The 25,376-nt window shown below is 44.3% G+C and overlaps 1 protein-coding gene across 14 annotated transcripts in view; it reads right to left on the reverse strand.

The window, feature by feature from the left end:
• PGBD2 (piggyBac transposable element derived 2) overlaps nt 1-25,376 on the reverse strand; it is a 111,637-nt gene that overhangs the window by 80,619 nt on the left and 5,642 nt on the right. For 8 of the 14 annotated variants that reach the window (XR_008665646.1, XR_008665647.1, XR_008665639.1 and 5 more), the window contains exons 2-4: nt 20,883-20,946; nt 3,566-3,765; nt 2,871-3,032 (exon numbers count right to left, since the gene is read on the reverse strand). Coding sequence is in view for 3 of the 14 variants with exons in the window: in XM_055334807.1 (XP_055190782.1) it covers nt 10,189-11,998; nt 20,883-20,899 (1,827 nt within the window). In the remaining 11 variants the exon portion in view is untranslated. Of the gene's footprint in view, nt 1-2,870; nt 3,033-3,565; nt 3,766-7,464; nt 7,624-9,974; nt 11,999-20,882; nt 20,947-25,376 lie in introns of those variants that run through there. The other 6 variants (XM_055334807.1, XM_055334808.1, XR_008665640.1 and 3 more) reach the window with 5 other exon arrangements.

Here is a 25,376-nt window from a genome sequence, read left to right on the forward strand (position 1 = left end):
ATGTGAGGTGATGAGCACTAGGTGTTATATGCAACTGATGAATCACTACATTCTACCCCTGAACTAATACTACACTATATGTTAACTAACTTGGATTTAAATAAAAATCTAAAAAAAAAAAGAAAAAAGAAAAAAATCACACATTCTTGTGTACAGTGAAGAACACACTCTGCGTCCAATTCAAAAAGCAGTAATGGGGCATTCGCTATGTGAATCATCAGTTACCAAGAACTAGCTCACTACCATCTTTAAGATATTAACAAATCACAATTTCTAAGCTTTTTATTACATCGGGGACTTCCACTTCCTGAGAAGATTTATACATGGTGCAAGCCAAAGCCTCCATCTCAATAACCAGAAAAGGCTGATTACGCACAAATGTGTTCCCGGCGATAGTAAGGAAGCCGTCAGATGACCAGAACTAGGTAACGGCTCTGTGCAGAGGACAGAGAGCCCCTCACTGAGGAAGCTGATGACGGGGCACCATTTTGTCCCCAGGCCGCTTGCCAATTCCAGCTCAGGACATCAGCTCCACTGGGAGAAGAGGACACCAGCATCAATTGTGACCACCATACAGTGACACACTGGAAACTCAAGGAGGCCCAGATGCAAGGCTGACGTTCCCACAGGACGTGTGCTTTGGCAAGGTGGGAGGTGAAGGGGACAAGACCGAGCAAAGCTTACCGTGGCCTCGCAGCACCTACGGGATGAGCCTCTGCAAGCAATAAGGGGTCTGCTACAAACCCAGACCCACCCACGTGGGAGGTGCCAGACGACTAAGCTGCACGGGGCATAGAACTAAGTATGACCCTCAAAATCCCTTATTTTTTTTTTTTTTCAAAATCCCTTAAAGGACTGGCGTAGTGCTTGTGAGGCCTTCCAGTGCTGAGGACAAAGAGCCTGCTTCTGACTAGTGGATCTCAATCAAAACACAGAGTGTCCACAGGGGAAAAACGGACAAATTGCAGGGGCACTGAAGGCCAGCTCAATGCACCAAAGAGAAAAAGGGACTATCGACCAACCAAATAAACCATCTGGCTCTCGATGTTCTTTCATTTACCGTGTTATGCACATGTCCAAATTACCAGAAACATACATGGGAAGGAAAATGCAACCAATAATTCAGAATGAAAATAAGCAAAGACTGTGAAGTAAGATCATCGTGGTAAGACAAACAGATAACAAGACGGACAAAAGTGGATGCAATCAATGGAGAACTGAATGAGAAAAGTGTAATGCATATGAAGAAATCACATGGATATTCTAGACCTATAAAATAAACTATCTTTCATCAAGCATTCATCGATGGCTTAACAGAAAACTCAGATGGCATAGGAAAGGACAAGATTGGTGGGTTCTGAGACAGAGCAAACAGACATTACCAAAACCGAAGAGCAAGCAGAACAAGCAATGAAAAGAACAGAAGACACACGGTCCACAGCAAAAGGCCCATCATACTTGTACTTGAGGTCCCAGGAAAAGAGGGACAGAGACAGAAGCAACATCCAGAGAGAGAACAGCCAAGGATCCCAAACTGCAGAAAGACACCAACTCCCATATTCAAGAGGCAGAATGAAAACACGTGTGCGCTTACAGGCATACACAGCACACGCGTGCACATATACACACAGGCACACATCACACACAGGTCACATGATCATCAAAATACAGAAAAACAAAAAGAAAATCACAAAAGCAGCTGTGGCGGGGGGTGGGGGTTGGGAAGACACACTGCCTTCCAAAGAACAATAGGTTGTGTAGAAATACAACATGGGAAAATCAAGTTCTGGCCATTTGGGGTTTGGAGAGAGACTGGAGGAAAATAGTATATTTGAATCACATTTTAAAAAAACCTTCTAGGTAATGTGTTGAGTAGTGTGCTAAGTGTTCAAAAATTTATGACACGTTATTTAAAATTCACAACTTTCTGAACTAAATATTACTATTACTTCCTTTTACACATAGAAACTCTAAGCTCCTTGCCAAAGGCCTCACAATTCCTAAGTCACAGAACGAAGACACAAGCCCAGAGCTGTCTGAAACGACGGTGATGCTCGCCAACAGTCTGCTGCTATAGTGCTTCATCCAAAGAGAAGGAGGCATGAGCATTAGTGGAATGATGTAAGAGTTATACTAGAAAGGTAATGAAATAATATGCAAAGATTAAAGACCAGAAAATAAAGGGGGGGCCAACACAAAGGGAGCCTCAAAGCTGCAGGGGACAGAGAATAAAGCAGTGTAACAAAGTTAAAATTAAAGTGACGAGTAAACAGGGAAACCGTGAACCACACTTGCTTAACACAGTGAGTGAGAGCGATGGAAACACGGCATTTGATCAAATCACACCATGTACTTTTTTCTCAATCTGCTAACAGTTTGAGATCAAGGATATAATGATACAATACGATTAAACTTTAAAAAACACGTATGGGGTTTCACTGCATAATCTTAATGAATTCTCAGAAGAAAACTCAGTATATCAAGTGGTGAGATCACTAATAGAAAAAATATAAATCTTTTCTAATAGTTAAAATATAAAACGAGAGAATAACTATGACAATTTCATCAACATTGCAATGGATCAAAAAATACCAGACTGTATACAAAAAACTACAAAAATTCTCAAGTTCACAAATGAGTAACTATGACAGTTTATGATGTGCAAAATACCAACCGTGAAATTAGCATCTTTTAAATATATAAAAATAGATAAATAAAAATAAATAAATAAATAATAAATAAATAAATAAATAAATAAAATAGAGGATAAATCATGGAATAAAGGCTTCATTATTTTAACCTACCTCCAAGTCATAAACATGTAAGAATATGTTGGCAGGAAAAGAATGAAAAAAAAAAACAGCTCTTACCGGGAGGATCATAGAAGAGACCACCCAAGGGAAATAGTCCTGAAGCCACGTAGCACAGCCTCAACCATCGGACCCAGGAACCGAACCCGTCACAATACACAAGAGCAGGACACTGCAGGGGGTTCCGGATCCAGTCGCAGTGATTGAATTGAACCATGGCTCCTAGAAGAAACACAGGGTTAGGACAGTGTGGTCAACACCTCAATATATAATCTTGTTTCCTGTGTGTTCTGCTTAAAGACCCTTCATGTAATACACATGATGGATTAACGCTGAACTCTGCCAACAGCGTTATACCTGGCCTCTGAAGGAAGCTTACCTACCTTGCCTATTTTCTCTGTGTGTACCTCACACCCTTCCCGAGCTTCACATTTCAGCATTAGGGCTACTTTAAGGCAGCGGAATCACCCACCAAAAACACAGAACTGTGAACATGCGGCACTAATCCATCGGGAAAATTACACTTGTTGGCAGCATGAGTGGGAACAAGAAGGCAGAGCCCTGGCGGGGAAGGTGTGTGCAGGGCGGTGCTCGGGCCCGTCCACGGGGACTCGCAAGTATGAAATCCGAGAATAAAACCTCTGAATACGGAGGAATGGAAGCAAGCCTCTCCCAGGTGTTTATCTCCTATTTGGGGAGGCCGTGACTCGCTGAGATGGGTCCTTCCTCCCGCCCGGCAGGGGCCCCTCCCTCACCTGTGTGCAGTGACAGCCAGCCCTTGCGGTGGGCGATGAAGTGCTGTACGTGCGCCTCCCCACAGGTCACCGGCTTGTCCCCCTTGCCCACTCGGACTCCGGCCGCCCGGTTCTAGGAGCCAGAGGGGCCGTGTCTCTGCGGGTCCTGAGAGCAAGCACTTATGACTCTGCGGTTCCTGGTGTCTCGGGCCTCAGTGCATCTATGTTGAAGGAACAATGACAAAAGCGAGTGCACGACTGGCCCCAGAATCTCACAGATTGGCATAACTTCTTGGAGTGTGGCCTGCACTTGATGACACACTTGCACCTGCAGCAGAGGCAACGTGACCCGAAGCCACTTCTAGAGTTTGGTTGTAACAGCTCGGGGCCCAGCAGCTCTCAGTCTGGCCCGCGTCTTTCCTGGGTCCCCACACTGGGCCACAAGGCCATATGTTGAGCCATAACACAGTCCCTGCTCGGGCCCTGGCCTCCGGGGACAACAGCCCACAGGTTTGGGAACTTGGCCTGCGGTGTGGACTGAATCCTGCCCCCAGCCCTCCGAGAGCCCAGCTTCCGGGAAGCAGGTCCATCCTCAGTCTTGACAGCAGCCTCCGCCCCCTGGAAGGCTCTGGCAGGAGCCCCGCTGCGTCCTGCGTCCTGCGGGATCCCTGGCCCCTGACACTGGGGGACAGGGAGTGTTGGTGGGGAAAGCCACTGGGCGGGGAAATGTGGTCTCAGAGTGAGAGGACAGGGCCCTGCCCCTCCTCCCCTCCTTGCTGCTCCCCTCCTCCGGCCCCCGGGCCCTACTTCGAACCGCCACTCTGGCAACACCAAGTTCTGCCTCGAGCGTCTGAACCGTGGTGGCCTCTGCCCGGCTGCATGCCCTGACATGTGCAGGGCTCAGGACGTCCCCACGTCCCCGCAGCACAGCCTTGTCACAGACTCACCTGCGGAGCTCAGGACCCAGGGAAGCACCAGGCTCTCTTTCTAGGGAGCAATGGCCCTTCTCATTCATGACCTTGCTCCATATTTTGTGCATCTTCCCGCTGGAGCATGAGCTCGAGAGGGAGCATCTGGTCGGCTTATCAGCTCTGGCACTATCTGTGCTCAGGGCTCAGTGGCTGAAGGAGCAGGTGGAAGGATCCATCCCGCCTCAGGCCCCACAACGGTTAGGGCCATATTGACTTTGGACATTTTTAAATTCTTGTGTTTTCTTTGTTTTTCAAGTAAACTCTGTGCCCGATGTGGGGCTCAAACTCACGACCCTGAAGTCAACAACCACACGTCCTATGGACTGAGCCAGCCAGGCGTCCATCGGTCATTTTCAAGCTACTAGAGTGATAACTATTTCAGTTACTTGGAGGTGTCCGCCTTTGGTAGGTCTATTCCATTATCTGAATTATCAAGTGACTCCTCCAATGTCAGTATCGCGTCAACACAGATTGCCCCACCTGACAGCACTGAGTGGCTGTTCAGATTGGAGACTGAACTTGTTCACGGGGTCGTTCAGGAGCCAGGGTGGCTTCTCCATGGGCCTTTTCTCCCTCCCTGGGAGGTCATGCACCTCTGCAGCCAGCAGCACAAGGGGAAGACGACAAACACAGGCACGAGGGAGGGGGTCTCCAGCCAGGTCTAGCAGGCCTGCATGTCCACCTTTATGCTCACTCTGTGTGTTATTTACTAGTAGTAGTAGTATTAATTCTTAGGATTTTATTTATTTATTTAAGGGAGAGAGAGAGAGAGTGTGTGCGCATGATCAGTGAAGACAGGCAGAGGGAGAGGGAGGGAGATGCAATCCCAGGAACTCTGAATCATACTCCACAAAACTGAGAAAACACATGAGAGATCTCCATAAAACATACAAAAGGCAATTCCTCAGGCTGAAGGAAAATTTTCTACTTGAACTACAAACCGTCTGAAGGAAATAAGAGCAAGATATGTGTGCACGCATGTGTATGTGTGTGTATATGTGTATGTATAAATATATATGTAAATAATGCTGTCTATTTGAGTATGAATATGTTAACATTTTCTTTTTTTTATTTTTAAGATTTTTTATTTTAATTATTCATAGAGACACAGAGAGAGAGAGGCAGAGACACAGGCAGAGGGAGAAGCAGGCTCCATGCAGGGAGCCTGATGTGGGATTCGATCCCGGGTCTCCAGGATCACACCCTGGGCTGCAGGTGGCGCTAAACCACTGCGCCACCAGGGCTGCCCTTGAGTATGGATATGTAAATGAATATGACTGCTAATGAATATATATGGACATAAAGAAGGGGAATGAACATTGATTTTTTTTTAAAAAAAAGCACTATTGTGGTTGCAGGCATGTAGAATTGAAACATATGAGGGTGATCATAAAAAGGCAGTGTGATGAATCAATCTAGTGAGTCTTAAGACTGAGTGTTTACAAGTAGGAAACCTGCTGTCAGCCACAGAACTGTAAGTAGACAGGAGGCACTGACTCTCCAGCTTGACCACCAAGTGAACTGAAATAATGATGTGTATCTGCAAGCACAGGCATAGGAACGGATATAAATGTATACGTATATGCAGAACTAGAAAGTCAGCAGAGGAGAAGTAACATCATTGAAGATAATTAATTAAAAAAAAGACATAAAGTTTAATCTCTAAGGGAGAAAACGGAATAAATAAGATTGAAATGGAATAATAAAAATAATTCATCAAACCAAAAAAGCAGAAAGAGGGATAAAGAAGCAGGGGCAGATTGGTGACAAAAAACAGCAAGCCTCGAATGTAAGTATGATCATGCCTCACGTATTCCATGGAACATAAGTCAAGCAACAAGCAGCACCTTCCAGCAAAAGCCGGCGGCCCATCAAAACAATAGCCCAGTCTCTGCTGTTGACAGGGAGCCCGTGCAGACTCCAGACACAAAGTCCACAATAAAAGATGGGACAATGGGCAGCTCACAGACACAAACCAAAGGAAGCAGTGAGCTCTCCTCGTAGAAGCCAAGCTGACTCAAAGTGAAGACTTCCTGCCCGAAACAAGTGGGACATCTCACACCAGAGAGCGTTGGGGCGGCGGGATGACATGCACAGCCTGTGTCATAGGCACATAGCAATATGCCCGCAAAGTAAAGGAAGGAACGGACAAATTTCAAACCAGCCCTGGAGGCTTCACACGCCGCTCTCAAGCTAACAGCCAGAACACTCAGGAAAACCCACTGCCAAGGAGAGACCGAGCACCTGCACCCTCTGGCTCTACTACTACACACAGTAACTCAGAATATATGTCCTTCGGCATTTCAGACGGAATGATAGACAACACAGACTGTATGCTGACGATGAACCAAGTCTCAACAGATTGTAAAAGACTGACTTCCGGCTGACTGTGATCCTGAAAACTAGATTTCAGTGGGGAATCCACAACACGGAGACAACTGGGAAATCCCTTCCTGCTGAGACAGGAAACAACACACGTGTTCGTGAGCCATGTGTCGAGGGACACATCACAGGAAAACTCGGGAAATAGTCCAGACTGAATGTAATGAAAACAAATTTTGCTTGGGGTGTAGATGAAAGGCACAAACAGGCTTGCACGTGTCTATATTAGAGAAGAAGAAATGCTGATAATCAGGTGAAGAAGCTTCTCGTTTAAGAAGCCAAAGAAGAGGGCAGCCCAGGTGGCAGTGGTTTAGCGCTGCCTTCGGCCCAGGACATGATCCTGGATATGCAGAACTAGAAAGTCAGCAGAGGAGAAGTAACACCATGAAGATAATTAATTGAAAAAAGAAATAAAGCTGAATCTTGAAGGGAGAAAACGGAATAATTAAGATTGAAAGGGAACAATGAAAATAATTCATCAAACCAAAAAAGCAGAAAGAGGGATAAAGAAGCAGGAGCAGACTGGTGACACAAAACAGCAAGCCTTGAATGTAAGTATGATCGTACCTCACAGATTCCATGGAACATAAGTCGAGTAACAAGCAGCACCTTCCACGATCCTGGAGACCTGGGATCGAGCGTCAGACTCCCTTCATGGAGTCTCCCTCTCTCTCTCTGCCTGTGCCTCTGCCTCTCTCTCTGTGTCTCTCATAAATAAATAAAATCCTAAAAAAAAAAAAAAAAAAAAAAAGAAGCCAAAGAAGAATAGCAAATAGAACAGAAGAGAGAAGCAACTACATTACAAATATAAAAGCAGAGCTTCATTAAAAGAAAGCAGGTGCATGCTGGGGAAAATCATAAAGCTAAATGCTAGTGGTTTGAAAAACTAACATAAATGTGATTTAAAAAAAAAAAAAAAACTAGGGCACAAAAACGTAAGCACTGGAGACATGATGATGGAGACCAGTAAGTGCTGGGACAGGCCACTCTGCCCAGAGTGTCAGCATCACCAGCCAAGTGCACAGTGTGCAGCAGCTAGCCCCGTGTGCCTGGTGTTGCTCCTTAGGGATTCCCCTGGCCTTTCCTCACAGCCAGCGAGGGAGACACATTCCCAGATTTCCCTGCCACAGCCGCTCCAGCTTTAAACTTGCTGTGTCAGGGACCGGTCTGTCCACCGTGGATGCTTCCAAAAACCAGGTATGTGTGCCCACTTTGCCAGAACAGTGACGAGCTACCTGCCTTATGTAGCTTACTTCCCGACTGAAATTCCATCAGACAGACTTGCCTGGTGGAGCCAGGACTCCAGCTGCAGTTCTGTATTCCTTTATCCTTGTGTTAAGGAAGCACATTTTCCCAGGTAATAATTCAACTCTTAAATTGGCCTTGTTTTTGCAGGGGTGGTTCAATATTTGCAAATGAAACAGGTAAATGGCTACCACACATGTGAAAAAAAATGCTCAAGGTCCCTCATCATCAGGGAAATGCAACTCAAAAACACAATGGCAAACCACCATCAGATGGCTGAAATGAACAACTCCGGAAACCACAGATGCTGGTGAGGATGCAGAGAAAGGGGAACCCTCATGCACTGTTGATTCATGGGAATGCAAGCTCCTGCAGCCACTCTGGAAACAGTAGGGAGGTTCCTCAATAAGTTAGAACTAGAGCTACCCTACGACCCAGCAATGGCACAACTAAGTATTTACTCAAAGGACACAAAGCTACAGATTCAAAGTGGTCCTTGCACCCCAATGTTTACAGCAGCAATGTCCACAAGAGCCAAACTATGGAATGAACCTAGATATCTGTTGACTGATGAATAGATGAAAAAGAGGTGGTATTTCTATACAGTGGAATACTACAGAGCTGGCAAAGAGAATGAAATCTTGTCCCTTGCCACAATGTGGGTGGAACTAGACGGTGGCAGGCTAAGCAAAATAAGTCAGAAATATAGACAAATATCATATGATTTCACTCACATGTGGAATTTAAGAAACAAAAGCAATGTACATAAGGGAAGTGAAGGAATGGAAAAATCAAATAGAATGAAAATAGCAAGGGAGGCAAAGCAACAGAGACTCAACTATAGGAAACAAACTGACGGTTGCTGGAGGGGAGGGAGGTGGGGGATGAGGTGTTTGGGTGATGGGCGTTACAGAGGGCACTTGATGTAACCAGCACTGGTTATTATTGCCATTGAGAATCACTATATGCTACCCCCAAATTAGTAATAAACATTGAATTTTTAAAAAGTAAAAAAAAAAAGTTCCTTTCTCTGATGTTTGATAGGTCCAAATTTTTACAGGTATTTCTTTTAGTCGTCTGGAATAACTCCTGTGTTTTAATACTTAACCCAAAATTTCAGTTAGAATTGAAATCAGTGGGGTAATATGCATATATTTTTGAAAATGATGCAAACCATCGTTTTGGCAGGGAGAGAGATTCCTATCTCGCTCTAGTTATGAAAGTGGATCCCAAAAGAATATACTTAAAGTAGGAAAATATTTAGTTAATTAATTAATTTGAGGGGGGGGAGAGAATGAGTCATGGGGAGCAGGGGAAGAAAGTGGGGGAGAGAGACAGACAGACTCCCCGGTGAGCAGACAGCTGGATGTGGGACTCCATCCCAGGACCCTGGGATCATGATCTGAGCTGAAAGCTGACACTTCACCAAGGGAGCCACCTAGTCGCCCCAGGAAAATATTTTTATCAAGAAAATCTTGATAGAGTCTACAAATCTAGCCCTCTGGATAAATAGAAGGCAGAGATAAGTAGATAAATATCTATCCATGGAGAGTCGGCTAGTGTTAAAGTGAAATAAATATGATAAAATATCCTTCATCACATCAATACCATACCTATATACTATTGCTCCATCTTAGATTGTCATCAGTAGCATACAATTACCTAACTTTTTTACTCTTCATAAAAGTTTCACAAAGTTTTTGGCTATATTTGATTTTCTTTACTGGGACTCAGGTATAACTCAAAGGAAGATTTTTATCTGAATAAAAAGGGCCCATTGTTGAAGTAAATAAGAGTATAATCTAGAGATTTATAAACACCGATCATTGCCAATATAAATACTAATTTATATTACATGTGGGCATCACAGAAGACAATAAAAAGAGAAGTGTAACCGAGATACGGAGAAAATACAAAAGCAAATAATGAGGGATTCAGGTCTCTTTTTCCCAACACAAAATCAGGTGCTCCATCTACTATATGTAAGTAGCTGTAAAATCTCATTATAAACCAAACATCCACAGGGCTCCCTCTGGCCCTCGTGCATCACCGGATATGGTACTCCCTGAAGCACTTGGCGTGGACACCCTTCTGGCATTTTTCACAGCGTGTGTTGGTCTGTGAGTGGCAGAGGGCACACCGGGTCCTCTTGTCCTGGTGGACGATCCAGTGCCCAATCATGTCAAAGCGGCTCTCAGTTTCTAGCCGCCTGCTTCGCCTCCCTTGGGAGGACACGTTAGCATTGCTCTCTAGGTACACACAGGCCACATATCTCCGGAAGGCCAGGAGGTCCACCTGGGCATCATGGCTGCAGATCCTGTGCAGCTGCCAGGCATTATTCAGGGCGGCATCGATGACATAGCCAATGAAGCTTGAATACCACTTCATGCCCCGGATCTTCACCTTGTACTTAGCAATGTTCTGGTCCATCCGACTGACACCGCCCCCCTTCTCCTGGTACAGCTTCACCAGAGAGGGCTGATGGACCTGGGTCCGTGTTTTGGCTGCTCCTGAAGGATGGCTGGTCAGCCCCACCGGCTCTATGCCCACAGCATTGGAGCAGAAGTTGACCACACTGCCATCGTGCCAGCGGCACACGATAATCTCCTCGCTCTCATCGACTTTATAATCAAATGAACCTCTCTTCATTTTCTTAAGTTCCTTGGGATCTTTGAGGGGACATCGCTCAGTCCTATACTCATGAACAGTTCCTGTGGCCTTCACCCCCTTTTTCTTCAAAATGGACAGGAGTTTGACACTTGTAAAAACCTTGTCGAAAAATATGTGGTAAGGCCGACAGCCACGCTCCTGAAGCGCATCCACAAACTTCACCACCATACTGCCTCCTAGGTCCAGACCCCTGTCTGATTTGGTGAACAGCGTGCCCTGTGAGGGCTCAAACCACACCAGGTAGCCCCTGCTGGTTGTCCCACACCAGATCTTGTAGCCCAGCTGCATGGGCCTCCCTGCAGGCAGCTGCTTGGATCCCCGGTGCCCAAAGTACTCACACGTGGACTCTCCAAAGCTGTAGAACTCTTCCAAGGGTGCGTGCTTCTGGAAATTGCAATTCATCCGGACGATGAGAGGCCTGACTTTGGCAAACCTATCACTTTCATCCAGCTCATTGTTATCTGCAAAATGCAGGTAGGAGAAGATCACTTCGAACCTGTCCCTTCTGATTGCATCAGCCACAAGATGATGATGGGAATCAGGAGAGGTTTCCCAAAACATCCTTCTCCTTGGATAGGATATATACCCACTTAAAATCAAAATGCCCAGAACACACTTTAATTCCTGGGCTGTGAGCCCCAGGTTGACATTTTTCTGCCAAGCATAACGATTGGTTTCATTAACAATGAAACTAATTGTTCCTTCATCAAAAAACAACTCAAAGAGGCCAACAGGACTCAGTTCCTGGCTCTTGAGATCCTCTATGTGAGGATCGGATGCAGTCCAGCTGCAGAAGTCAGCTTGGATATCTCTCTTGGTCCAAATACGCCGAGGCTCCACCACTGCCCTCTGTCTCTTCAAGGCCGGCTGCAACAGCTGCTCCTTCTCCTCCTCCTCCTCCTCCTCCTTCTCCTCCTCCTCCTTCTCCTCCTCCTCCTCTGCGCCAGAGTCCTCAGGCACCACGGAGGCATGCAGGACGCTGCCGGGCAGGTGGAAGCCTCGTCGGCCACCTTCATCCCCTGAGTCCTCGTCAGTGAAGTCCCCTGAGGCACTGTCAGGTGGCGCAATGAAGATCTCCTGCCTGCTGTGGCTGCGCTCCTCCTCCTTCTCCTCCAGTGCATTCAGAACCTCGAGCAGCTTCGCAGACTTTGCCTTTGAACTGGCACCTCTCCCAACAGTGAAGCTGCTGCAATGACAGGAACCAAGGGGGGGAGAGGCCACAAGGAGACAGTGTTTCAGCAGGAAACTCTGTTAAAGCATTGCCTGGAGAAGAGGGCTCCCACCTCAGAGCACCTGGGCCCCAACAGCACGTCACACCCAGCACCATCAGGCTCCAGGCCGCGTGACTGAGTTTCAGGCCAGCACATGTTACACTTTCAAGTGCAGGAGTATTTTAGTGGGAGGACCTCCAGGGACATATTCCATTCTTCTTTCTTTCTTAAAGTGTTTTGAAGAGAAGATCGCCTCTAGTGATAAGTCCAGGTGGCACTGTCATCCCCAGGGAGGAACCACCACCAGGGAGCCTGAGCTGCTGAAGTGACACCAGTGATGTCCTCTGACTCAGTGGCCTCAGCAGCCCTACTTTCATCCCTGTCTTACCTGGGTCTTCCCTTTCCCTTACGAATTGAGCAATTATAAGTTTCGTCTTTCCCAAATTTCCAAACTCTCCCTATTTGAAGCCTTACTACCCCAATTCAGGACCTGAACAGATTCAGACATGTTTTTAGATGGTTCCCTCAATATTAGACATCTTACTACGTAGCAGCCGCAATTCAGAAGCCAGATAGACTCACAAAACATGGAAACCCCTGCCTTTCTAACTCTTCCTGTGCACGTGGGAACTAACTGGATGTCAAGAGATACTTGTGTTTAATGAGCACCGACTGTGATGAGGTGCTTCTCAGGGCCTGGCGGTGGACGTGCTCCACTCCTGATTTGCCCTGGAGGAGAAGGAGGACAGACAGGGAACTCTGCGGGACGGCACCAGGTTCAGAGAATACAGCAAAACACTAGGACTGGGGCTGCTATTTCCGATAGATCATGGGTGAAGGCTCACCACACGGGTGACCTGAGAAAGAGAGTGGGCCTTACAGAGAGCTGGAGATGGGGTGTCCCTGGCACAGGAAGAGAGCTGCAGGTACAAGTCCCGGAACCCAAAAGGACAGGCTATCTGCAAGCAAGGAGGCTTCAGATATAGTAACAGGGGAGCAAGGAGCCCAGGACACCCGGACCAGAGCCCCAGGGGTCTAGAGGCCCCATCAGGACATTCAGGTGTGTTCAGCTGTCACAGGAAGCCCTCTGTAGTGGGACGGAGGAGGGCCACCAGGGTGTGAGAAAGGACAGGGTGGGGAAGGTGGGCACTACTGATGTCCTGCGCCACTTAAAAGAATTTCAAACCCAAGGGAGGAAACAGACTTTACACAGAGGCAAAGTCTCTGAACACCTGCCCTTGGACTCTCGAGTTCAGACTCACTTTGTGATGCTGACTTCATCAGCCTTTGTGCTAGAACCAAGGCCTGGGAGGTCTGACCTCAGGGAACTAAGGTACTTCTTATGCTCTGTGTGGGCCAGGAAGGGAACCTAGTTTTCAAGGATACAAAAGCCCTCCCCATGGACCTCAGACCAAGCGCTTCTCTGGGATCAGTAGCCATCTTCACAAGTGTCCCTGCCTCTCTTGCAAGCAGCAGATCCAGGCCAGGATAGCCAGGGCTTCCACCAGTCTCACTACCTCACTCTAAACACCCCCTGCGCATGGCTGTTCAGACTGCTGGACAAGGGGAGGAGGAATTAAGAGGAAGGAGTAGGAGGGCAGGCTTGCCTCATCCCATGACCACAGCTAGAGAAATACCAAATCATTCTGAACACCTAAGAAACTGATCTGAGGATGGAGAGAAAAGCACAGAACTTGGAGAAAAGGGGCTACAGCCTGGAAGGTAGGTCTGGGGGAGACAGGATCTGGGGGAGGTGTAGGGGGGAGGAGGCCCTGGTCAGGGAGAGAGGAGAGTGCGTGTGGGAGAGGACATGCGTGGGGCACAAGAGAAACATTTCCCCAAAGCCATCGAGGGGAGAAAGCGAAAGGGGCTGATTATAGAAAGTTCTTGGAAGCAGGGGAGCTCAGAGTCTGGAATCTCAGAACTCCACACCATCCCCATGGGTGGAGCCTGGCCAGCTCTGAAGTGCTCCTGGGGTGGAGGGGGGGGGAGGCAGAGGTCCAGCAGCAGACAGCGTGTCTGAGGATCCCTGGGGCCCACTGGAGTGCATCTGGGAGAGGTGGCACTGCCACTCAGGGACAAAACAGGCAGCAGACAGCATTGAACTGCCCCACGCATTACCATAGGAGCAGAGACAGCTGCTGAGGGCAGCTCACCTGGACACTGGCTTTTTCACTGTGCTTCACCATAAACTCCAAGTCCCGGTGTGTTCACGTGATGGCCCTTTAAGGACATAGTGGCACCGGCCACAATGGGCAGACCCTCCCAGACGATTAGTGTGGCTCCATGCCACACTGGGTCCCTAAAATTTGGAGTTTTGAAACCCAGCCAGCATGCATGAGATAAAAAAGGAGCACTGAGCCACTGGGGGTCAGACAGCTCAGACACAGACAGGGGGAAGGCAGGAATCTGAGGGAAGCCTGGGGCCTATGAGGGAACATGGTTCCCTCTTCTATGATGGCTTCCTGAATAGCTGTGGGTATGAACACTGAGTGCATGATGTCATTTTTATCCGCTCCTAGTCAACACTGAGGACTTCAGGCAGCAGTACAGAGAACAAAGTGGGAGCTTGAGAAACTTACACCGATCCCCATCCCCTTATGCTCTGCAGGTGCTTTCTTCAAAGGGCAAGTGTACCTGAGAGCCAGAAAGGCAGCTGGGCCTCTCCCTCCCCAGACAACCAGCACCCACTCCCCACACCCAAGACTACAGACCATGGAGTGATACAACACCAGCTGTTGTGGATACTGGGTCTAGCCTTTCTACCAAGATGACCACCACACACCTAGGTAAAAGTCACCACACACTGGACAAGGGCACACTACAGGCAGGCGGAAACACTGCACAGGTGACCTAAGGGAAAGAGCTGCCAAAACACAGCAGCAGAGTACACAGCATACTCCAGACACTTCCTGAAGCCCAGGCCCTGCCTGGTCAGCATACAACCTCTTCTTAATACAGTCATCACCCCTATGACAAGGAAACATAAAGGTTTTCCTAACACCTAGAAGACAGAGACTTAGGCAAAATGCCAAGAGGGAAGACTTCATCCCAAAAGAAAGAACAAAAAAGGTCATAGCCAGGGATCTATTCCAACAGATATAAGTAATATGCCTGACCCAGAATTTAAAACAACATCTAAGGGCAGCCCTGGTGGCACAGCGGTTTAGCACCGCCTGCAGCCCGGGGTGTGATCCTGGAGACCTGGGATCGAGTCCCACGTCGGGCTCCCTGCATGAAGCCTGTTCCTCCCTCTGCCTGTGTCTCTGCTTCTCTCTCTCAATCTCTCTCTCTCTGTGTCTCTCATGAATAAATAAATAAAATCTTTAGAAAAATGAATGAATAAAAATAAAACAACATCTAAGGATACTCTCTAGGCTTAAGAAAAGCGTAAGAGACACCAGAGAGTCCCTTACCACAGAGATAAAAGATCTAAACACTAGTCAGTCTGAAATAAAAAATCCTGTAATCGAGATGCAAAATCCACCAGATACAATGAGTGCAAGGATAGAAGAAGCAGAAGAATGAATACGTGATTTAAAAAAATTAAATTATGAGAAATAATGAAGCTGAAAAGTCAAAGGAAAGAAAAAGATCACGAATATAGACTTAAAGAACTGGGTGACCTCATAAAGCATAATAACAGGCAGAGCATAGGAGTTCCAGGGAAATGGGCCAGACAGCTTACTCTAGGAAGTTATACTGAAGGCCTCCCTAATCTGCTGAAGGAAGGTGACATCCAAATCCAGGGGGCACAGAGAACTCTGACCAGAATCAACAAAAGCAGGCCAACACCAAGACATATTAGAGTAGAATTTGCAAAATATAGAGATGAGGAAAACATCCTGAGAGCAGCAATGGAAAAGAAACCCCTAAATTAAATTACTGGGTCACAAATCAGGTCTTAACCAATACCAAAGGATTGGGATTGTCCCCTGCATAATTACAGTGGAAGAGAAATAAGGTTAGCAGCAGATCTCTCCACAGAAACCTAACAGATCAGAAGGGAGAAGCATGATATACTCAACGTGCTGAATGGGAATAATATGCAGCCAAAAATACTTTTCCAGCAAGGCTGTCATTCAGAATAGAAGGGGAGAAAAAGAGTTTCCCAGACAAAAACAATAGGAGTTCATGACCACTACATTACCCCCGCAAGAAATATTAAAGGGAACTTTTCAAGAGGTAAAGAAAGATCAAAAGCCATAAAGACTACAAAGGAGGAGAGAAAATCTACAGGAACAGCAACCTCACAAGTAACACAATGGCACTAAATTCATATCTATCAACACTCACTCTGAAGGGAAACAGACTAACTGCTCCCACCAACAGACATAGGATATCAGAATGGATAAAAAACAAGGCCCATCTCTATGCTGCCTACAAGAAACTCACTTTAGACTTAAAGACACTTGTTGATTCAAAGTGAGCGGATGGAGAACCATGTACCATGCAAATGATCATCAAGAGAAAGTCAGCAGCCACACTTACATCAGACAAACTAGACTTTAACTAAGACTGTAAGAAGACATGAAGAAGGGCACTATAATATAATAAAAGGATCTATCCAACAAGAACATCTAACAGTTGTACATATTTATGCCCCCCAAACTGGAGCGCCCAAACCTAAAAATCAATTAAATACAAACTTAAAGTCACTGAAATAATATTAGGAGACTTTAACACCTCACTTAGAGCAACAGGCAGATCATCTACCTGAAAATCAACAAGGAAAAAATGGTTTAAATAACAAACCGGACTGGATGGTCTTAACAGATATATTCCAAACATTTTGTCTGAAAGCACCAGAATACACATTCTTCTTGAATGCACATGGAACATTCTCCAGAATAGATCGCACACTGGGTTGCCTATCGGGCCACAACAAATACACAAAGACTGAGATCATATCATGCATAATGGCTCACCACAATGCTATGAAACCTAAAGTCAATCACAAGGAAAAATTTGGAAAAACCACAAATGCATGGAGGTTAAAGAAGACCATACTAAAGAATAAATGGGTTAATCAGAAAATTAAAAAGGAAATAAAAAATACATGGAAGCAAATGAAAATGAAAACAAGCCAGTCTCAAACTTTTGCTGACCTTGGAGGAAAAGCTCTATTTGTCTATAAGTGGTTCTAAGAGGAAAGTATACTGCAATACAGGCCTACCTCAAGATGCAAGAATAGGTGCAAATACACAACCTAGCCTTACCCTAAGGGAGCTAGGAAAGGTACAGTAAGTAATGCCTAAAGGCAAAAGAAGGAGAGAAATAATCATGATTGAGCAGAAATAAATGATAAAGAAACAAAAAAAGCAGTAGACCAGATCAGTGAAACTAGGAGCTGGAGGAAAGGGATAAATTCCTAGAAACATATAAACTACCAAGAGTGAATCAGGAAGAAACAAAAAATGTGAACAGATCCATTACCAGCAAATAAATTATATCAGTAATTAAAAATTTCCCAATGAAAAATCAGAGAGGGTGACAAAGCAGTGAGACTCCTAACTCTGGGAAACAAACAAGGTGTAGTAGAAGGGGAGGCGGGAGGGGGGATGGGGTGATGGGGTGACTGGGTGATGGGCACGGAGGAGGGCATTTGACAGGTTGAGCACTGGGTGTTATACTGTATGTTGACAAACCGAGCTCCAATAAAAAAAATACAAAAAAAAAATACAAAAAAAAAAATCTCCCAACAAATAAAAGTCAGGGTCACATGGTTTCTCGGGAACTTTTACCAAACATTTAAGGAAAAGCTACTACATATTCTTTTCAAATTGCTCCAAAAAGTAGAAATGGAAAAAACCCTCCAAATTCATTTTTTATGAAGACAGCATTACCTTGACTCCAAAACCAGACAAAGACCCCAACGAGGCCAAAATCCCTGATGAATGTGCATGCAAAAATTCCAAACAAGATACTAGGAAATCAAATCCACTACTAGACTAAAAGAATCATTCAGCACAATCAAGTGAGATCTATTCCTGGGCTACAAGGGGGGTTCGACATCCACAAGTCAATCAATATCATATACCACATTAATGAAAGAAAGGTAAGAACCACATGATCCTCTCCATAGATGCAGAGAAAACATCTGACAAAGCACAACATCCATTCTTGATAAGAACCCTCCACAAAGTCTGGATAGAGGGAACATAGCTCAACATCATAAAGGCTATGGATGAAAGACCCACAGCTAATATCGTCCTCAATGGGGGCAAATAGAGCTTTTCCTCCAAGGTCAGCAACAAAACCGGGATGTCCACTCTCACCATTGTTATTTAAAATAATACCAGAAGTCCATTTGAACCAGCAAATAAGTCAAACTTACACTATTTGCAGATAACATGATACTCTATTTAGAAAACCCAACAGAATCCAGCAAAAAATTGCTAGAACTGATAACACGAAATGAGGAAAGTTGCAGGATACAAAATCAATGTAGAAATCTCTCATATTTCTATACACCAATTATGAAGCAGCAGAAAAAGAAATCAAGGAATTGATCTCATTTAAATGCACCAAAACAATTGGATACCTAGGAATAAACCTAGCCAAAGAGGTAAAGGATCTGTCCTCTGAAAACGACAGAACATTTGTGAAAGAAATTGAGGAAGACACAAAGAAATGGAAAAACATTCTATGTTCATGGATTGGGAGAATATTGTGAAAAAGTCTATCCTACCCAGAGGGATCTAGACATTCGTGGAATCCCTATCAAAATACCACAAGTATTTTTCACAGAGCTGGAACACACAACACTAAAATTTATATGGAACCACAACAGACCCTAAAAAGCCAGAGGAATGTTGAAAAAGAAAACCAAAGCTGGGGCATCACAATGCTGACTTCAAGCTGCATTACAAAGCTGTGGTCATCAAGACAGTGTGGTACTGTCACAAAAACAGACACATAGATCAGTGGAACAGAATGGAGAACCCAGAAATGGACCCTCAATTCTATGGTCAACTAATCTTTAGCAAAGCAGGAAAGAATAGCCACTTGAAAAAACACAGTCTATTCAATAAGTGGTGTTGGGAAAATTGGACAGCCACATGCAGAAAATTGAAACTGGACCGTTCTCTTACATCACACAATAAGACAAACTCAAAAGGGTTGAAAGATCTAAATGTGAGACAAGAATCCATCAAAATCCTAGAGGAGAACACAGGCAACACCCTTTTTGAACTTGGCCGCAGTAACTCCTTCCAAGATACATGTACGAAGGCAAGGGAAACAAAACCAAAACTGAACTACTGGGACTTAATCAAGATGAAAAGCTTCTGCACAGCAAAGGAAACAACCAACAAAACTAAAAGGCAACCTATGGACTGGGAGAAGATGTTTGCAAATGACCTATCAGATAAAGAGCTCTTATCCAAAATCTACAAAGGACTTATCAAACTCAACACCCAAAAACCAAATAATCCATTTAAGAAATGGGGCGGTGACAGAATAGACGTTCTTCCCAAGAAGACCTACAATGGCCAACAGGCACATGGGAATACTCAACATCACTCATCATCAGGGAAATACAAACCAAAATCATGATGAAATCCCTTCTCACACCTGTCAGAATGTCTAAAATTAACAACACAGAAAACAACAGATGTTGGCAAGGTTACAGAGAAAGGGGAACCCTCTTACACTTTGGGGGACTGCAAACTGGTGCAGCCACTCTGGAAAACAGTATGGAGGTTCCTCAAGAAGTTAAAAATAAAACTACCCTATGTGTGACCTAGCAATAGCACTATTAAGTATTTACCCAGAGGATACAAGAATTTTCTCTGAAGGGGCACATGCACCCCCTAATATTTACAGCGGCATTATCAACATTAGACAAACTATGAAAAGAGCCCAAATGTCCATGGACTGATGAACAGACAAAGAAGATGTCGTACGTAGACAGATAGATAGACAGACAGACAATGGAATATTACTCAGTCATCAAAAGATGATATTCTCTTTTGCAATGCTATGGAAGGAACTAGAGTGTATTATGTATGTTGAGCAAAGTCAGTCACTCAGAGAAAGTACCAGATGATTTCACTCATATGTGGAATTTAAAAAAACAACAACAACCAAACACACGAATATAGGGGAAGGAAGGAAAAGAGTGGGAGGTATACTATAAGAGATTCTTTAGTACAGAGAACAAGCAGGCTTGCTGGAGGGAAGGTGGGCATGGGATTGGCGTGGTGATTGGCACTGAGGAGGGCACTTGTGATGAGCATTGGTGTTATAGGTAAGTGAAGAATTCTAGTCTTGAACCAATATTACAGTACATGTTAACTAACTGGAATTTAAGTAAAAACTTGAAAAAAATAAGGAAAGAAACTCATGGAATGGTAAAGCTTGCAAGGACCATGGTAGTCCACTAGCAAGCACCTTGTGCGTTAAAAGATGAGGAAAGGGAGCCTGGATGGCACAGTCAGTTATGTGACCGACTGTTGGTTTCAGCTTGGATCCTGATCTCAGGGTCATGAGGTCGAGTCCGACATCGGGCTTCGTGCTCCATCTGGAGCGTGTTCTCCCTCTCTCTCTAACCTCCCACTTGTGCTCTTTCTCTCTCTCTCTCTCTCTCTCTCTCAATAAATAATAATCTTAAAAAAAAATATAAGATGAGAAAAATAAATCACATTTTCAGACACAGTGTAGACCCTGGAGCTACAAAGCCTCACCTATACCACTACACTACCCTGCTTGCCTCATCTTTCCTCAATCTCCCTTTTCTGCTCTCTCTTCCTCCTTTCTCTTTCCTAGACACCATATGCTTAGTGAGGCCAGCAGGACCAAGAGCTAAAAATGTCCTGGGCATGGCCTTTCATAAAGGCTTTCATCAAAGGCACTTACCTTGAAGTTGAAGCCATGATGAGCCAGGAACAGAGACTTGTCTATATGTGCAGAGTCAAAGAATCTGTAAGACAGCAGAGGTCGACTTTTTAAAAATTGTATGCTAATTAGCAAGGCAATAGGACCTTCTCCACCATTTAAGTGAACAACAAAAACATGTTTAGCTTAATGTTCACCAGCAGTAAGCAGAGGATGGATTGAGTACACACACAGCAGAGGGGGTCTAGTCAACTGGCCCATCAGAGGGAAAAACAACGAGCTCTCCACCTCACTGCAAAACATATTATAAGGTCAAAGGTTTTCACCATCAAAATTACTGGCATGTGGGCCGGATGAGTCTCTTGCTGGGGGCTGTCCTGTGAATTACGGGATTTTAACAGCTTTCCGGAACTCTACCCACTAGATGCCAGTAAAACACCGGCATACTTTCCCTACTTGTGAAATCAAACATGTTTCCAGACATTGCCATTACGTCCCATGGGGAACAAAATTGCAGCTGGTTGACAACTCTTATTCTATATCAAGACTACCAATAGATCGTACTGTAAAGAGGAAATACTGTCTACTACTGCTGCCCAATATGGTATGTGGTTATTACAATCTGATATGTATGGCTAGTGTGATTGAGAAAGTGAATTTTTAATTTTATATAATTTTAATTAAATTTAATGTAAATTGTCACATGTGCCTGGCCAGTGACCACTGTATTCGTGAAGTCCCAGATGTATAAAGAACTACTTTTTTTTTTAAATTTTCATTTATTTATGATAGTCACACACAGAGAGACAGAGAGGCAGAGACACAGGCAGAGGGAGAAGCAGGCTCCATGCACCGGGAGCCCAACGTGGGACTCGATCCCGGGTCTCCAGGATCGCACCCTGGGCCAAAGGCAGGCGCTAAACCGCTGCGCCACCCAGGGATCCCCTAAAGAACTACTTATGGAACAACATTCTCTTAACAACCAACAGGTCAAAGAAGAAAAAATTCTTTCATAGAATAACTTAAGGGGGAAATTAAAAAGTATCTTGAGGCCATCTGGGTGGCTCTTTGTTAAGCATTAAGATCTGACTCCTGATTTGGCTCAGATCATGATCTCAGGATCTTGAGATCGAGCCCTGTGTGGGGATCTGCAGTGAGTGTGGAGCCTGCTTAAGATTCTCCCTCTCCTTTCCCCCTGCCCCAACCCACTTCTGGGTTCTCTTTCTTACATAAATACTTAGTATCTTGAAACAAATGAAACAAGGAAACACAATATGCCAAAACATTTAGGATGTGGCAAAAGATTTCTAGGAGAGCTTAATGCTATAAATACATACAGAAAAAAAATATATATATATAAATATCTCAAGGAACTCTAGAAAGAATAGATGAATGGATAAAGAAGAAGTGGTACATATGCGATGGAGTATTATTCAGCCATACAAAAGAATGAAATCTCGTCATTTGGAATGACGTACATGGAGCTAAGAGTAATGCTAAGTGAAATAAGTGAGTCAGAGAAACACAAATGCTATATGATTTCATTCCTAAGTGTAATTTAAGAAACAAAAAAATGTGCAAAGGGGGGCAAATGTGCAAAACTGATCTTGGTTCAGTTGGTGAAGCATCTGCCTTTGGCTCAGGTCATGATCCCAGGATCCTGGGATCGTGTCCCACATTGGACTCCCTGCTCAGCGGGGAGTATGCTTCTCCCTCTTTCCCTCCCTGCTGCTTGTGTTCACTTGCTCTCTCACAGAAATAAATAAAAATTTTAAAATGAGCTAAGGAAGAGAGGAAGAGAGAGAAACCAGGAAATTACTCTTAACTATAGAGAACAAATTGATGGCTACCAGAGGGGAGTGGGGGATGGGTAAAATAAGTCATGGGATTAAGGACTGCACTTGTGATAGGCACCAGGTGACATATGGAAGTGCTGAATCACTATACTGTACACCTGAAACTAACATAACATTCTATATTAACTAAATTTGAATTTAAAATTAAATTAAAATTCAAAAAATTATTTATTTATTTATTTATTTATTTATTTATTTATTTATTTATTTATTTATGATAGTCACACAGAGAGAGAGAGGCAGAGACAGATGCAGAGGGAGAAGCAGGCTCCATGCACCGGGAGCCTGACGTGGGATTCGATCCCGGGTCTCCAGGATTGCGCCCTGGACCAAAGGCAGGTGCTAAACCGTTGCGCCACCCAGGGATCCCAAAAAAAAATTTTTTTTTAAAGAATAACTGGTTCAGTGGTTGAACATCTGCCTTTGGCTCAGGTTGAGATCCCGGGGTCCTGAGACTGAGTATCACAATGGGTTCCCTACAGGGAGCCCGCTTCTCCCTCTGCCTATGTCTCTCTTTCTCTCTGTGTGTCTCTCTCATGAATAAATAAATAAAATCTTTAAAAAAAAAAAGAATAACCTAAGCCCAAAGTTATCAGAAGAAAGGAAATAAAAGATTAGAGCCAAAATAATTAAAATAGAGAACATAAAAATAATAGGAGAGATGAACAAACTAAGAACTAGTTTTTTTGAAAAGATCAACAAAATTGATAAACTCCTAGCTACGGTATCCTAGAAATAAAGAGAATACAAATCAACAAAAATACATCTCAAAGAGGAGAGACTAAAACTGATACCACAGAAACAAAAGATCATAGAGGCTACTACAAATTGATTATTGATTATATGCCAACAAACTGCACAACTTGGGATCCCTGGGTGGCGCAGTGGTTTGGCGCCTGCCTTTGGCCCAGGGCGCGATCCTGGAGACCTGGGATCAAATCCCACATCGGGCTCCCGGTGCATGAAGCCTGCTTCTCCCTCTGCCTGTGTCTCTGCCCCTCTCTCTCTCTCTGTGACTATCATAAATAAATAAATTTAAAAAAAAAACAAAAAACAAAAAACAAACTGCACCACTTAAGAACGGCTGAAATTCTCAGAAACACACAATCTATCAAGACTGAGCCAGGAGAAACAGATCATTGAAACAGTCCAATTAAGTAGGAGAAAGACTGAATCAGTAACGAAAACTCTCCCAACCAAAAAACAAACGAACAAACCAAAAATAAACAAAAACCCAAATGTACACACTGGTGAATTTTACCCAACACATAAAGAACAATTAATGCCAGCTCTTCTCAAACTCTTCCAAACACACACACACAAAACCAACCCAAACTCATAAGAGGAGCATTACCACAATACGAGCATTTGAAAAGGACATTATAAGAAAAGAATGGAATATAAGGACAGTTCAAAAGACAAATATAGAGGATGTGATGTCAGCAGATGGTAGACTTCAAAGTTCCAGGCCCTCATTACCCATGGAAATACAAGTTAACAACAAAGATGAACCCGAATATCTTTGTGAGAACTCTAGAGCCCACTTGAAATGGTGTACAACCCAGGCCAACAGAAAAGTAAGATGGGATTCCCTTTAAAAGCATAGGAGATTTCATGGCATTTTGTGCACAGATGGATCTCTCCCCACTCAGATCAGTAAGGCACAGCCAGGGTAAATACAGTGACTCGACCCTGGAGTGGAAATCAGAGTAGACTATCAGTCCAACACCCTGGCTTGTCTGGGGGCTCCCTGGGTGATACAGATTTTATGCCTCATCAGACATGGAGCATTGATGGGAATGGGAGCAGTTTGGAGGTTACTGAAAATATAAGCAAGTGCCACGGCACACCAGAGCTGCAGAAATTCTGTAGTTTTACATGCCGATGCCAGGGAGAGAAAAATTATACATTTCTAAGAAGAAATTAGGGACACGCTGTTTGTGGAACTTGAGACCATTAAAATTAAAAGTGCACACTCAGGTCCAGAGAATGCATCACCAGGAGATGTTGGTGAGGTTCCAAACTTCTAGATTCTAGGGTTGACTGGTGAAGTATTCTCCTGAACAAAGCCAGTCCATAAAGACTGAGAAGAGCCAGTCCATAAAGACTGAGAAGAAGCCATTTTCCCAAATGGCCATATCTCAACAGCAGATCACGAGCATACAAAGAAACAGGGAAACATGGCTCAGTCACAGAAACAAAATAAGATTCCAGATATGAATCCTAAAAAAAGACAGACTACTGAGTTTCTTGGTGAAGAATTGAAAGCCATTTGTTAAATATATTCAAAGAGCTAAAAGACAACAAGAGAAACAATGAGACAAAATCAGGAAATGGATGACAAAATGAGAATATTAACATAAAGATAGAAATCATAGAAAAGATCCAAAAAGACACTCTGGAGCAGAAAAATACAGTAACTAAGCCAGCATTACCCTGATATTTGAGCCAAACAGATACTATAAGAAAACTAACGATCAATACCCTTGATGAATATTGATCCTCAAGAAAATATTATAAACAAAGTAAATTCAATAGCACATTGAAAGGATTATATACCCCAACAAAGGGAGATTTCTTGAATGCAAGGATAGTTCAACATGAGAAAACAATCAGTGAACAGAATGAGAGACAAAAAACATATGTTCACTGATGGATT

The sequence above is a fragment of the Nyctereutes procyonoides genome, unplaced genomic scaffold, assembly GCF_905146905.1.
Source record: "Nyctereutes procyonoides isolate TBG_1078 unplaced genomic scaffold, NYPRO_anot_genome, whole genome shotgun sequence".
Classification (NCBI taxonomy): Eukaryota; Metazoa; Chordata; class Mammalia; order Carnivora; family Canidae; genus Nyctereutes; species Nyctereutes procyonoides.